This window comes from Eulemur rufifrons, chromosome 2 (genome assembly GCF_041146395.1).
Source record: "Eulemur rufifrons isolate Redbay chromosome 2, OSU_ERuf_1, whole genome shotgun sequence".
NCBI lineage: Eukaryota > Metazoa > Chordata > Mammalia > Primates > Lemuridae > Eulemur > Eulemur rufifrons.
Window position 1 is genome coordinate 88,939,929 of NC_090984.1, and position 16,197 is coordinate 88,956,125.

Consider the following 16,197-nt stretch of genomic DNA (forward strand, 5'->3'; position numbering starts at 1 on the left):
TAATAAGCTGAAATTAAAAAAAAAAGATTTTAAAGTAGCTATTATTATCAACTGTCACCTAGGCAGAAGATGGCTTTTAAAAAATCATTAATGTCAAATTCTTGGCTTTCAAATTTTGAGCTTAATGATGAGGCAGCCATGTTTCTTTGCGTGTCTGTGTGTATCTTCATAAGAACTGGAATAGTGACAGTAAGTAAATATTAATAATATGTGGGTCAAACATGCACACAACTTAGGAGATCAGGTTGAGAAGGATGGGAAATTTGGTTGTGACGTACATATAATTATTTTTTTAAAAAGAGGTAATTTTATGAGAGCCATCCACTCAAGGCCTAACTCAGATTTTGTCTTGTTGGATTCAGTGGATTTTAGAATTTAATTCTCTTATAAAGCAATTTAAAATATATCAATTACTTCACAGATTCTGTTCCAGAATGTATTAACTAGTCTAACAATGCAAAAGAATTAAGTACAGAATATCATTTCAAATATAAGGGAGGGAGAGAGGGAAGGAGGGAAGAAGGGAAAGGGAAAGAGACTTTTTAAATATGAAGGGAGGGCCTCCTAACTACGATGGAAGATTTCATCCACAATCCCTATTCATATGTAGTAATCATAATGCTTTAGTCTATAGAATATCAGGATTATTATTGTTTTTAAATGAAACAAGATTACTCCAGAGAAATCTGAGAGACATAATAGATTTGAAGCTGGGAATTTAGATCAGCCTTTTTGTCAACCTTTCTCATCTGTCATGAATCCTCTTTTTTTAAAAAAAGACACTGCAGAGAGACCATCTGTACAGTTTAAAACTGAAACATGTAATTAAAGAATGATTTGAACCTATTGATGTTTATCATAGTCTTTTTCTTAATTTTAGGAATAACTCTTATAGTAAAGACACATGTATCTGAAGTTCCACAATTCTTTCAGTTTCATGTTTGCTACTTCCATTAAATTATTTTAAATATTTTTTGAGATATATACACTCTTATTTTATAAAAACTGTTTCTGTTGCCTACCTAGCCCCTTAGCTTCATTTTAATGCTATATATAGACATATTAGATAATATTCAGCAAATATTAATTAACATTTATTAACTCTGGGTAGTAGAATTTTGGGTGATTTGTGGCTTCATTTGAACCTCTCTTTGTACAAATGAAAAATTTCATAATGTATATTCATTATTTTTAGAAAAATAATAAAGCCATTATTCTTTCAAAACTTTGAAATTTTACCTTATAAAGATTCTCTTGAAAATGGTAATACACGGTGAAAAGACAGACCTTTATTTTCAACAGAGTAACTGACTACCTACATTTGGTACACTATCTACATAGTAAGAGTTTTCTTTCACTAAGAAAAAAAAATCTCCAGCTTTCCAGCTAAGCCAGTTTTCCCATTGGATCGCATTAGAATCTGCAGAGAGTTTATAAATGTAATATTTAATGTTGTAATATTTTTACAATATTCTAATGAGTCTAAATGCCGATTTTGATAAAAGGTAGTGTTGGTATGCCTTTATGTAGATGTATAAAATTGTCTTTACCAAATGCCATTTTCAAAAGGTAAGTATTTCTTGCAATTACTGTGGCTAAAACAGATATTGCCTCTGTGTATTCTGAGATGCTTGGCTCTTTAATAAAAGTTTCAAACTAGCACCTTCAGAACACACTACCCTGAAGTGTTTCCACAGAGCACTGTAGGCCAGGCAAAGAATTTTCAAAATATTTTATTTTGTAAAAAGAAAAAAAAAAAAGCTAATGCCTTTAGGTTACACTCTCTGCAAAGTGTTTCATCTTCTTTCCATCAATAACTTACACGCTGGGGAAGCTGTAACTACAGAATGCTGCCACCCAGAGTCAAATGGGAGCTGACCCTTAGCCCCAAGCACACATGTATCAATCCACCATATTACTAAGCATCCTGCCAGATCCATTTATCGAGGACAGTGAAATCTAGAAAAAGCACAAATAGAACCATGTGGATGGATGGTTCTGATCAAACTTTGTTCCCCTGGCACAACACCATTTGGATTTAGGTAATATTAAAAGTGTGGGCTTCATGATCAGAATGGCCAGTGTTCAGGACCCAGTTACATCCTGGGGCAAATTATTGACTTTCTCAGCCTTAAGACCCTCAGTTTCCTCCTCTATGAAATGAGAGTAACACAAAAATCTCATGCAGTCTTAATTAAGACAAGGTATGTAAAAGCTTAGCAACTGGCACATAGCTAGTATTTATAGAGAATCTAGAGGTGATGAATTGATGATGATGGTGATGACAACAACAACAACGATGGCATAAATTAGTCAAGATCAACGACTTGCTGCTAAATTTTGCTTTGTCCGTAAAGAGAGAACCTATGTGAAAATATCTCAGCAGAGCTAAATAGAGTTCATTTTCTATAACTTAACACTAGTAAGAGAAGCAGGGGAGGTCTGGGATGGGAAGAGTTCTGGATTTGAAGCCAGGAGAATCACTATTTACTACTTAATTTTGCCACTTACCACAAAACTTTGGGCAAGTCACTTAACTTCTTTGCATCTCAAGAGTACATTGAAAAGCTCAAATGAGAAGATGTTTTGCAAAATGAAATCTCGTGTGAGGGGTCATTAAGTCCACACAATTACCTACATAGATATTAATAATTCATATCTTTAGAAAACTCGTTGAGGAAAAAGCCATCTACCTCAGAGGCAGATGGTGGAGCAGTGGGAAGTGAGAGGCTGTGGAGACAGACAGCCCAGGCTTGCATCCAGCCTCTGGCATAGCTAGCTGTGTGCCTGGACAGAAGCCTCAGTCATCACCTGTAAAATGGGGGCAATAATAGAACTTATACCTCATGGGATCTGCGAGGATTACATGCAATAATGCAAGCAAAGCACTCAGTAAAAGTGCCCCATAAATAGTAGTTATAAGTATACTGATCTGTAAGATTATTATCTATATAGGTATTTTATTAGGTTACTGTTTTATTCTCATTTGGTTTTGAGTAGAATGTGCTTTGTTTTATTAACCAATATTTGGTAGTAGTTGTATAATTTTTTTTTAAATTGGAAGCACCATCGGTGTGAGATAGTATAATGTGGACTTTAGCCTCTCTTTAAACATTTTTGTCTATAGCTGAAATCATGTATGTTGGTAAGATAAGGTTCCTTTTGTGTATGCACTACAGTTTTTATGACATATAATTAGTTTCAGTGAAGTCTTCATGAAATATTCAATCTGCTGCGTTTTTCCATGGAATGTTCAATAATATGGAGGAAACCTGAAACTCACATTATTTCCTTTCCAAGCAAAACTTTCATCTCCTAATACTTCTAGAGGACATTATTAACAACATTGCACTGACTTCTTTTAACTGCCTTCACCGCTGCTCCCAGATCACACCCGTTTTATCATTTATTTCTGGACCTCTGCTGGTCTATGGATTGGGCCATGAATTATTACACACAAGTGGCTTCAACCTTGATTACATATTAAACTCACCTGAGGAGTTTTTTAAAAAATACTGATGCTTGGCTCAATTGAATCAGACTCTCTAGGAGTGGAGCTCAGGCATCCTTTGTGTTTTTTTCAAGCTTCCCAAGTGATTCCAACGTATAGCCAGAGTTAAAGACAACTGTTTTTTATAATAAGGAAACGAAAATGAAGAAGATACACCGAAAATGCTAAACAAAACAAAAATCTTATTCTAGATTTAGTTTAGATTAAAAATTCACCGTGAGGAGAAAAAAAAGAATAATTCACTTCTTACCATTTTTCTTTTGTGCCTATAAACCCACCCACCCAGTTAGGTATAGTCAGTTTTCAAGATAATGGCTTTGTTCTGTTTGACAAAAGGAAATCAATGGTACTGAAGACTACCAAAGGTCACTGAGTATAAAAGGTCCTCAACGATCTTCAATTAATCTTCACAAGTAGCTGTAGGTCGGAAATGGAAATGATTGTCTTCAATGGGCAAACTATGACATTCTGTGTTATCGGAAGACAAATGTCCATACATTGTTTTTTAAACCCCAGAGAGAAGGTCAATTGAGGCAAGTTGAGTCAAAACACATAGGACTGTGATGAAATAGCATCCTATATCTTACACAAATCAAACAGAAAACCTGCCATCTTTTCCTATCTACTTTTGTTAAAAATAGAAAAAGCCCGTAATCGTAGTCTAAAAACCAGTCTTTATGTCCAACCAGACTTGATATTATATCAAGCCATGGTTGTCAAGTGTGTATATCAAATAAACCGGATGGGTCTAAACACATAACAAGAATGAAATGTTACATAGAATTTTCACAGCTTCCTTCTATATTACACAAACACATGCTATTCCATGCACTTGTCACCATTCTCTAAAATATTGTGCCTCCATTGCCATAAATATCTTATTTACTGGCTTTTACATTTATCAGGTCCATCTATTTACTTTTGACAACTGTATTTCCGATAGAACCAAGAAATTTGAAGTAGGCAATTGCATTTTATGTCATTGCCACCCAGCCCAACAAACAAGAGGCAAGGCAAGCGTGCTTTGAATTCTGAGATTTGTGTTTTTCTTAAAAAATACACCAAAGAAAATTCCCAGAGGCATTAAAGAAGAAAAGACACCCTCTTTTTCCTGTGGTATAAAATTACAAGGGGAGGATGCCAGGTTTTTAAAAACTCAACTGCTGCTCCAGAGTATTCTTGGTCCCCCGAGGGATGCTGCAAAACCCTGCAGGTTAAATCAAACGCGCCTTCTTCAGAACCATGTTTGTTAAAAATTAAAAGACACTTCATCTGACAAACACCCAAGTTACTACACACAATTCGTTCTTGTAAATCATCTTTCTTCTCAGAATCTGTAACTGAGCAAGGTGAAAGGGAGAATTTTAATGTAACAAAGGAGAGATGGAAGTGTGAAATATGAGGCTGAATAAAAATGGCTGAAAAGCCATCCAAGCCAGGCTGGAGGGTGGCCACACCCAGTGCTAATATGGACTGTTCCAAAATAAATCTGTTATACTAGAGGGCTATCGGCATTGTTTTGTTATCTCCCTCCATTTATTCCACAGATATCCATTATTAATAAATAATAGTCACAGGTTACTCTAATGACAGACAAAAACACTGAAATATTTCAAAGTGAACCATCGTAATATGTGGCTACGCCATCATATTTTCAGGATTTCGAGAGCTAGTCTGCATTTCCAGTTTCCTTTGTGTCACCACAAATAACAACCCTGAAATGGGTGTGTCCCTCTTAGAAGGATGCTCTTGAGCCCTCTCAGCTAATGGTTTTGCCAGATTTCAACCTCTGGGCAGACATAAATGCACTGGGATGCATGGAACAATAAGAAAGCACTTTAACTCTTGGGATGAGAAAAGGTTAAAGAAGTACTGAATTATCAACGGATCCCAAAAGAACTCCCGGAGGAGGTGAATGATGCATTATTTAAAAAACCAGCATTACAACAAGAGAACAAAGGGGTGGAGAGGAGTAAAAAAAAAAAAAAGGAAAGAAAAAAATCAAACACCATCCATTTTGATTTTTGAAATAACAGGTTTACTCCCCCCAACAGAAAGCTCTTGGGCATAAAGCATGCACAGGTCCCACAGGTGAAATGATGCACAATGGACGAGTCCGGATCCCGGTTTCCCGTGCGCCTCGGGCATGCATTACTAAAATAAAGAGAATACCCTGACTTTTCCAGTTGCTCCACACACAGTCCATCTTGGTGGAATCGGCTGTGGCTTGCATCGTGCGGGCTTTAGGGGCTCGCCGTTGCTCTCCTCGGGGGCGCTGAGCGTGCACTCAAGCGTCAGTGCCCGGGCTGCAGCGCTGGGCTCGCGGTGGCCGCGCGGCTGTAGACAGACCGAGGCTGCAGCAGCCGGCGTGCGGCGAGGGGCGGGCGTGCCGCGGCGCCGCAGTCTGCGTGGCCGGCAGCGAATCAGCGCAGCGCGGCCCGGAGCCGCCTGCGCGCACTGGATGCGGGAGCCTCGGCGCGACAGCGTTGGCCCGGCCGCCGAGGGGTGCTACCCTGGAGACGATTAAACCGGTTCCGACTTGGAAGGCACTTATATGGCCTAGGATTGGGGAAAAAGGGCCAAGGGTGGGGGTGAAAGTACGGGGACATGGGCTGTTTTTGACTGGCCGGATGCATATTCTAGAAATTTCTTTGAAACCCAAGAAACCTGTTGGACAAGACCGAGTCAATGGCAATGCAAATGTCCGGCTTGCAGCATAATGGCTTCTAATTGTCCCCACCGTTCTCTCACCTCTCCCTTCCCTACTTCTGGAAATTCTATTAACCACAATGAATTTTAATTGCCTGGAATCTTCCAAAGAATTGCCAGATTCTCTCCCTCTTTTGGAATATTCCACAGCTATCTAAAACCCTTCTTGGCAAGCAGCAATCGCTGGAAAGAAATCCTCTAGCTCATCACTGAGGGCGTGTGTGTTTCTCCGGTTGCCCTTCTACCCCCTCTGTTTGCAGATTGAATGAATAAGTATCAGAATGTGGTGCCTGTGGGCCCCAGATCAAAGCCCCTAGACTCTGGCACATGGAGTTACTGGTCATTGCAGTGACAGTCCAAGGGTGGTCAGTGTGGGGACATTCAAAACAGAACTCAAGGAAGCAAAGGGCATTGTCTCAACAGTGTTATCTTTGAGATTGAGCATTGTGGGGTGATGGAGGTGGGTGGTGTGTATAATTTGGGAGATGAGTTTGGCTTGCAAGCCCAGTTATTCAAGGATTTTAGGAGTCCCCAGTTAAAATGCAAATATCCAAGGAAGGAACAGAACAATGGGTTCTGTTCTTAGCATAAACTACTTTATCAGAACACGCACCAAGACCTTGAAAGAATGGACAGGGGAGAGGTGTATTTTGATGAGGAAAGGGGGGAAGTAGCAAAGACAAAGGACTGGCATTGTCTGGAAAAGAAGGTCGGGGTGGAAGGGGTCCCTTGAGAAGACAAGACCCAGCGTAAGGACAGAGGATATCTTGGAGACCAAAGGGGTATATCTAATGGAAGAGTTCCTAGACACCAAAGACAGACTCCCCACTTCATTTTGTTGTGGCTTGGCCTTATCCATTACCAGGCTTTCTCTCTGCCTCCTGGGGAAGTGGAGCTTTCCAGATTATTCCACAGTTCCCAGAGGTGTTCCTTCCCAGACCCCAATCTACATTTGCATATCCTGTGCCAGCAAGGGCCTAAGGACAGCCACCTCAAGGTTACACTTGTAAACATGATTTATCTTTCATTTTTATGAAGCATATAATCTTTAAAATATGATCTTTGGGGTCATGCATATTCTTTACAGAATACAAGCGTCACGAGAAACCAGCTGGGCGTCTGCATATTTCTGTAATAAATCTGAAATTATTCTTGAGGACACTTAATGCAGTGTCAGAGCTCCCACGGGGTTGATGGGAAGGAACAACAGTGACTACATTATTACAAAGCACTTTTTAAACTGGCCTGCTCTAGAGACATTAGTGACTTTCCACTATTTGTATTCACTGCTCCCCCACCCCCCCACCCCCTTTTTTTTCATTGTGATGGTCATTTTGGGGAATTCAGTCAGCAAAATAGTGAGAAGATTGGTACATGATGATGGCCTGATCAGCACCGAATTCTCACTGCACGATGATGCAGGACAAGACCCAGAAGGAGGAAGAGCGCAGGGCAGGGGGTGCGGGTGGCTGTTCTTGCCCTGGCCACTTTTCAAGTGGAAATCCTTAGAGCCTTGGCCACTAGGAGGCACTGCCAGTCCAGCGATAGCCCCAGTGATCAGCCCTCAAGTCCAGAAGGTGCCAGCAGGTACCTTCAGTGGTAAGTGTTAAGTGTCCAGCAGCATTACCAGAAACATGGGGCATTGGGAATCTGACAGTCTGTATGGTGTGCACTGCTAATCTGAGTAGCAAGCTGAGAGCAGCACAGCCCCAATGAGGCAGAAGCCAGTGGAGGCTAGCTTATGTCAGATTTCTTGGGCCATGTGCTTTCATTGATCACAAAATTGACCTTGGAAGGTCAGCTTAGCTTCAAGACCAAATCATTTCCAGTCATACTAAGTCTGAAGAGAGAAGTTTGGTGGCACGTGAAAAAACTGATATAGCAGTTTGATAGTTGAAGGTTGAGGAAGTAAGATGACAGATGACACAAAGACTCACACTAATGAAATAAGAATTGGGGGAGCTTTAGATTAACGAATAGGTGGTAAAAGAAACATAAATGAATTTATCAAAGGAAAATCAGGAATGACTTGAATTGTAAGTTACGTGGCCTTCAGCAAGTCATTTATCAACTCTGGGCCTCTCTCTTATACAAATAAATTAAAGCTTTAGGTGTTTGTTTCTATGAAACGATAAGAATTCATTTCCCATAAACATTGTAAATGGGTGCTTTCTTTGCACAAGTGCACACACAGTATTAATTGAATGCTCTTGCCAAGATCTAAACGATAAAATGGGTAGAAAAGATATGTAAATTTTCCTTAAGTGGTGAAAGAAAACAGAAAGCAAAATAAAGCTTGCTAAAAGCGGGCAGGAATTGCCACTATCTTTAAACCAGTAGAGAACAGACGGGCTTTATCCACAGCCAGCTTAGATTCTTGGTTTAGATGCCTGCCAGGAGAGGAAGTGATTTCTTTAGATTTCAGGATGAAATCATGCATTAGGCAGTCTGTTCTAAGGAAAAGCAAAATAGTTGAGTTTTGTAATCTCATCCCAGATCAAGATGAATGTTGAAGGCTAGCATGCCCAGAGTGGCTGTATGGTGTGTCTCCTATAGCACCAGGATTTTACTGATAAGAATCAGTGGCACCTACGTCAACACATTTATTCTGCAAATATTGACTGAGCACCTACTATGTGCTAGACACTCTCTAGGCATAAAGCAAAGTTCCTACCTTAAAGAAGTATATGTGCTAGTGCGTGTGTGGGCAAATAATAATAGAAAAAGTAAATATGTAATATGTTATTTGTGAACAAGCATATGGGAAAAATAAAGCAGGCAAAAGAGGATAGAGTGGGCATGGGGTAGAAGTTTGCTATTTTATAAGGAGGGTCAGCAAAGTCTAACTCATATGGTAAAATTGGAGCAGACACCTGAAGGAAGAGCAGGAGAGCACTGCTAAGATATATGGGAGAAGAGCACTCACAGATGCTCTGAATTCTCATGACAGAATGTAAGAACTGGTAAACTATATCAAGCATTCCCATAGAACTGCTTGATCTTTTTTTTCTCTGAGAAGTATAGCAATTAGAAGAAAAGGCAGAGAACCAAAAATACACTTCATGGTGATCAAAGAACACTAAGAACTCTACTTTATGCCATATGGAATAAAGAACTTTAAAAAGACAACCAATGTGCTATATAATGCACTGTACCAAAATAATGCATGAATTGTGGATATTCAAACAATGGATTACCACTTGTTACTTGCCAAGAGCTTTCTCATGTGGTATACATTTAGTTGTTACAAGGGCCCTATGAGGAAGACAGTGTTTACCCTCATTTTTTGATTGATTGATTAATTCATTCATTTACTCTATCTACAAACATTTATAAAGCCCATGCTTAGTGCCTATCTCTGTAAATACAAAGGTAGCTGTCCACCGGGAACTTGAGTCTAGTGGGGGGAAATTTACACATAAATAGATAAATGCAATCCACTGATAGATGTATGAGCAGGAAAGAACGGATATACAAAACAGTGGTTAGGGAGAAGAAGAGGTTTCAGGAAAGGCTTCAGAGAGTAGGTGATAACTGAGCTGAATTTTGAACAAGAAATAGCATCACCAGTTTGAATCACGGGGCTTTCCTGGCAGACAGACATGGAATGGGAAACTTAATCACAGACATGTGCAGAGGCCAGATTGTGACAGGCCTGAGCAGTAATTCTGTGGGTAAATGAGGGAGACATTGAAGGGCCTTAAGGAGTGGCCTAACATGAGAAGTTGAATAATTTGTCCAAATTAGGAATTTTCCAGAATTGATAAAAGACATAAATTCTAGAGATTATAACAGTCAATCGGCCCTTAGCAAGACAAATAAGAAGAAATCAATACTCCTACCCACATCATAGTGGAACTGCAAGGCAAAGACAAGGAGAAACTCTTAAAAGCAAGCCTAAATAAAATACAGATTACCACAGAGAAACTGTTAGACCAACAGCAGAATTTCACAAAACAAGAATACAATAGTTTGAGTCAATAATGTCCTCAAAGTAGCACAGGAATATAATCTCATCTAGAATTCTATACCCAGCAAGACTAATACAGACATTTTCAAATACTTAAGAAATTAAGAGAATTTACTAATTGCAGACCTTAAAGAAAAATCTAGCAAAGGTGGTACTTCAGGAAGAAGAAAACTGAACCTAGTAGGAAGAAGAGAGATGCATGAAGGAATGCTGAGCATTAAAAATTAGTAATGGTTAATTTGGGGGTTTGTAAAAGAAAGGTAAAACTAAAACAGGAGACAAAAAGAGAACCTGAGGTGGAAGGGAGTGATAAAACTAAAAGGCATTCTAAGATTCCTGCATTGCTCAGGAGGAGGATGGAAATAATAACTTTAGTCTTTGACCAGCAAGATTTGTGTATTAAATATTTAAGTGTTACCACTAAAAGGAAATAACTAGAACATATAATTTCTAAGTGAATATCATGCACAAACAAGGGAATTAATAAATTCAATCAAACAGACAGAAGTCAGGAACGGGGAAAATGAGAATAAAAAAAAAAAAAAGGGAACTGGTACCTGGGAAGCACAAAAGGAAGTATAGTAAATCTGCATTTAATGTCATAGAGAGGTTCTTGGAAACTGTGACTTTAAACAAAAAGATATAAAATGGAACCATTTTTTTTTTCTCATCAGCGTTATAAATGAACCTACCTTGAACAAAATGACATCATTTGAGAACCTGCTGTATGTCTTTTCACTTAAAGGCACAGTTTCCAAGAACCTATCCACAATGCCAAGTGAGGACTTACAGTATTAGAAATACATCTAAATATATCCAAGTAATGCCAGCTAAAAAGATGGAAACCATCATAGTGGATGAAAAAAACAAAGCCAAAGGATGTTTACAAAAGAGAATCCAAATACATAGTTGAAATAAGAAAGTTGAAAGTAGAAATGGAAAAGGCTATACCAGGTTAATACATTTTTATATAGTGACCTTGCTAAATTCACTTATTAGTTCTGTTTGTAGATTCTTTTGAATTTTCTATATGCTTACACGCATACCTTGGAGATATTGTGGATTCAGTTCCAGACCGCTCCAATGAAGTGAATATCGCAATAAAGTTAGTCACACGAATTTTCTGATTTACCAGTGCATATAAAAATTTGTTTACACTATGCTGTAGCCTATTAAATATGCAATAACATTATGGCTAAAAAATGATGCACATATCTTAATTAAAAATACATTGTTGCTAAAAATGCAAATGATCAAGAGCCTTTAGCAAGTCATAATCTTTTTGCTTGTGGAGGTTCTTGCCTTGAAGTTAATGGCTGCTGACTGATCAGGGTGCTGTTTGCTAAAGGTTGGGGAAGCTGTGGCAATTTCTTAAAATAAGACAACACTGAAGTATGGCACATTGATTCACTCTGTCTTTCACAAAAGATTTCTCTATAGCATGCAATGCCGTTTGATCGCATTTTACCCACAGAACTTCTTTCAAAATTGGAGGCAATTCCTTCAAACTCTGCTGCTGCTTTATCACCTAAGTTTATGTACTATTCTAAATTCTTTGTTATCATGTCAACAACGTTCACAGCATCTTCACCAGTAGATTTCATCTCAAGAAACCATCCGTAAGAAGCAACTCATCTGGTCAAGTTTGATCATGAGATTGCTGCAATTCAGTCACATCTTCAGGCTCCACTTTTAATTCTAATTCTCTTGTTATTTCCACCACATCTGCAGTTCCTTTCTCCACTGAAGTCTTGAGGCCCCTCAAAGTCATCCATGGGAATGGTAATCAACTTCTTCCAAACTCCTATTAAGGTTATTTTGACCTCCCATGAATCACAAATGTTCTTAATGGCACTAGAATGGTGAACCATTTCCAAAAGGTTTCAATATAGTAGCTATAGCCTTACAAAATGTATGTCTTGAATGTTAGACTTGAAAGTAAAAATTACTCCTTGATCCATGGGCTGCAGAATGGATATTGTGTTAAGAGGCATGAAAACAACATTAATATTCTTCTACATTTCCATCAGAGCTTTTGGGTGACCAGATGCATAGTTAATGAGCACCAATATTTTGAAAGGAATCTTTTTATGAGCAGTAGGTCTCAATAGTTAGCCTAAAATATTCAGGAAACCATGCTGTAAACAGATATGCTGTCATCCAGGCTTTGTTCTTCCATTGATAGAGCACAGGGAGAGTAGATTTAGCAAAATCTAAAAGCCCTTAAGGGATTTTCAGAATAGTAAATGAGCACGGGCTGCAACGTAAAGTCACCAACTGCATTAGCCCCTAACAAGAAAGTTGACCTATTCTTTGAAGCTTTGAAGCCAGGCATTGACTTTTCCTCGCTAGCTATGAAAGTTCTAGAAGGCATCTTCTCCTTATATAAGACTGTTTCATCTACATTAATATTCTGTTGTTTAGTGTAGTCACCTTTATCAGTGATCTTAGCTAGATCTTCTGGATAACTTGCTGCAGCTTCTCTACCAGCACTTGGCTGCTTCACCTTGCACTTTTATGTTATGGAGATGGCTTTGTTCCCTAAATCTCATGAACCAACCTCTGTTAGCTTCAAAGTTTTCTTCTGTGTCTTCCTCACCTCTCCCATCCTTCAAAGAATTGAAGAAAGCTAGGGTCTGGATTAGCCTTTTGCTTAAGGGAATGTTGTGGCTGGTTTGATCTATCCAGACTCACTAAAACTTTCTTCATATCAGCAGTAAGTCTGTTTCACTTTCCTATCAATCATGTGTTCACCAGAGTAGCACTTTTAATTTCCTTCAAGAACTTTTCTTTTGCATTCACACCTTGGCTAACTGTTTGGCACAAAAGGGTTCGCTTTCAGTCTCTCTCACCTTTTGACATACCTTCCTCACTAAACTTAATCATTTCTAGCTTCTGACTTAAAGTGAGAGACGTGTAACTTTCCCTTTTACTTGAACACTTAGAGGCCACTGTAGGGTTATTAATTGGCCTAGTTGCAATATTGTTGGGAATAGGGAGGCCCAAGCAGAGGAAGAGAGGCAGGAAGGGCTTGTTGCTGGAGCAGTCAGAATACACACAACATTTATGGATTAAGTTTTCTGTCTTTTATAGGTGCGGTTCATGGCATCCCAAAACAATTACAACAATAACATCAAGATCACTGACCACAGATCACTGTAACAGTTATAATAATGAAAAAGCTTAAAATATTGTGAAAATTACCAAAATGTGACACAGAGACAGAAGTGAGCAGATGCTGTTGAAAAATAGCACCAATATTACTATTAAGTATTCATAAATAATTAAAAATTAAAATACATGGTGCCAATAGACTTGCTCGATGCAGGGTTGCCACACACATTCAGTTTGTAAAAAAAAATGCAATATCTGCAAGGTGCACTAAAGCTAAGTACAATAAAATGAGCTATGGCTGTAATCGTATTTTCTGTGAATAAAGATGGGTTTATTTCTTCCCTTCCAGTCTTTATACTTTTGTTTCTTTACCTTGCCTTACTGCATTGGCTATGATCTCCAGTATAATGTTGAGTACAAGTGGTAACAGAATATTCTTTTTCTTACTCCTGAATTAAGGGAGAAAATGTCCTCAAAATTTTACAACTAAGTATGATGTTGGCTGTGAGTTTTTAGCTGTCCTTTATCAAGATTAAGAAAATATCCTTCTATTTCTAGTTTTCTGAGAGTTTTTGTCATGAACAGATATTAAATTCAATCACATCCTTTTTCTAAAGCTACTAAAGTGACCACATGGGTTTTTGAAAAATTCTGGTAATATAGAAATTGCACGCATTGAATTTTGAATGTTAAACAAACGTTGTACTCCTGGAATAAACTCCACATAACCCTGATGTGACATCCTTTTAATATACTGCTATTCAAATTGTATTCAGTTTGCTAATGTTTTGGGTATAATTTTTGTGTCTACATTCAAGAGAGATATTGTCCTCTATCTTTCTTTTCTTGTAATATCCTTCTTAATTTTTTATACTGGTCTCATAAAACAAGTGAAAAAGTGTTACTCCCTCCTATATTTTCTGAAAGAGTTTATGTAAGATGGTGTTATTTCTTGGTGGAACATCTGGAAAAATTCACCACTGAACCCATCGGGGACTGGAGTTTTCTTTGTGAAATGATTTGTAATTATAGATTTCTTTAATAGATATAAGATTATTCTGATTTGTAATTTCTACCTGTGTCAATTTTGGTTAGTTTTTGTCCAAATGAATTTGTCTATTTTAAATATGTTGTCAAGCTTATTGCCTAAATTATTCATAACATCATCTTATGTTTCTAATAATCTGGAAGAGCCATAGATATGGCTTCCCTTTTATTCCTGATATTCTTACATTTTATTTTCTCTATTTCTTGATCATCTTGTTGAAGATTTTTCAATATTATGAATTCATTTTAAAGAATAAAATTTTTACTTTTTTGTTTTTCTCTATTATATACTTGCTTTCTATTACATTCTATTATTTCTTTTATTTTCTTTTCCTTTATTTATTTTCTTTTCTTTTGCTTTAATTTGCTATTGTTTTATTACCTCCTTCAAATGGAAGCTTAAATTATATCCAGCCTTTCTTATTTTCTAATATGTTCATTTAAAATTGTAAATTTCCCTCTAAGCACCGTTTAGCTTCTTTTCAATACTGTACTGGAGGTTCTACCTAGGGCAATAAAATAAAAAGAAATAAATGCCATTCACATTGGAAATAAAGAAGTAAAACTATCTCTATATGCAGACAAAATAACCTTGTATACAGAAAATTCTAAGGAATCCACACAAAACAATTCAGAGGTAATAAGTCCAGCAGTTTGCAAGATACAAAATCAATATCCAAAATCTATTGTATTCTATACACTAGCAGTGAACAATCCAAAAACGAAATTAAGGCCGGGCGCGGTGGCTCACGCCTGTAATCCTAGCACTCTGGGAGGCCGAGGTGGGCAGATTGTTTGAGCTCAGGAGTTCGAGACCAGCCTGAGCAAAAGCGAGATCCCATCTCTACTAAAAATAGAAAGACATTATATGGACAGCTAAAAAATATAGATAGAAAAAATTAGCCGGGCATGGTGGTGCATGCCTGTAGTCCCAGCTACTTGGGAGGCTGAGACAGGAGGATCACCTGAGCTCAGGAGTTTGAGGTTGCTGTGAGCTAGGCTGACGCCACGGCATTCACTCTAGCCTGGGCAACAGAGTGAGACTCTGTCTCAAAAAAAAAAAAAAAAAAAAAAAAAAACGAAATTAAGAAAGCAATTCCACCTACAATAGCAAAAAAAGAATAAAATATTTAGTAATAAATTTAACAAAAGATGTGCAAAATTTATACCCTGAAAACTGCAAAACACTATTGAAGAAAATGAAAGAAGTCCTAATTAAATGGAAAGACTTTTTCTTTTTTTTTTTTTTGAGACAGAGTCTCACTTTGTTGCCCAGGCTAGAGTGAGTGCCGTGGCGTCTGCCTAGCTCACAGCAACCTCAAACTCCTGAGCTCAAGCAATCCTCCTGTCTCAGCCTCCCGAGTAGTTGGGACTACAGGCATGCACCACCATGCCCGGCTAATTTTTTCTATATATATATTTTTAGCTGTCCATATCATTTCTTTCTATTTTTAGTAGAGATGGGGTCTCGCTCTTGCTCAGGCTGGTCTCGAACTCTTGAGCTCAAACGATCCGCCCACCTCACCCTCCCAGAGTGCTAGGATTACAGGCGTGAGCCACCGCGCCCGGCCTGACTTTTTCATACATAGACTGAGAGACAATATTGTTAAGGTGGCAATACTCCACAAATTAATCGATAGATTCAAACAACTTCTGGCAAAATATCATCTAGAGATTTCTCCAACTGATAAATTGGACTTCATCTAGTTTTTGTTTCAGAAATTGGCAACCTGATCCTAAAATTCATATGGAGATGGAAAAGGACCCAGAATAGACAAACAAATCTTGAAAGAGAACAAATTGGTCGGCCTCATACTTCCTAGTTTCAAAATTCACTACAAAGCTA

At 38.1% G+C, this 16,197-nt stretch overlaps 1 protein-coding gene across 2 annotated transcripts in view; it reads right to left on the bottom strand.

Annotated features, from left to right (window-relative positions):
• The window catches only part of RTN1 (reticulon 1), a 209,991-nt gene that overhangs the window by 17,675 nt on the left and 176,119 nt on the right, over positions 1-16,197 (bottom strand). Inside the window, exon 1 of one of the 2 annotated variants that reach the window (XM_069465011.1) lies at positions 5,684-5,860. The exons of the other annotated variant lie outside the window; for it this stretch is intronic. Within the exon in view, the coding sequence (XP_069321112.1) occupies positions 5,684-5,744 (61 nt within the window). The 5' untranslated portion in view covers positions 5,745-5,860. Of the gene's footprint in view, positions 1-5,683; positions 5,861-16,197 lie in introns of those variants that run through there. 2 annotated transcript variants of the gene reach the window in all.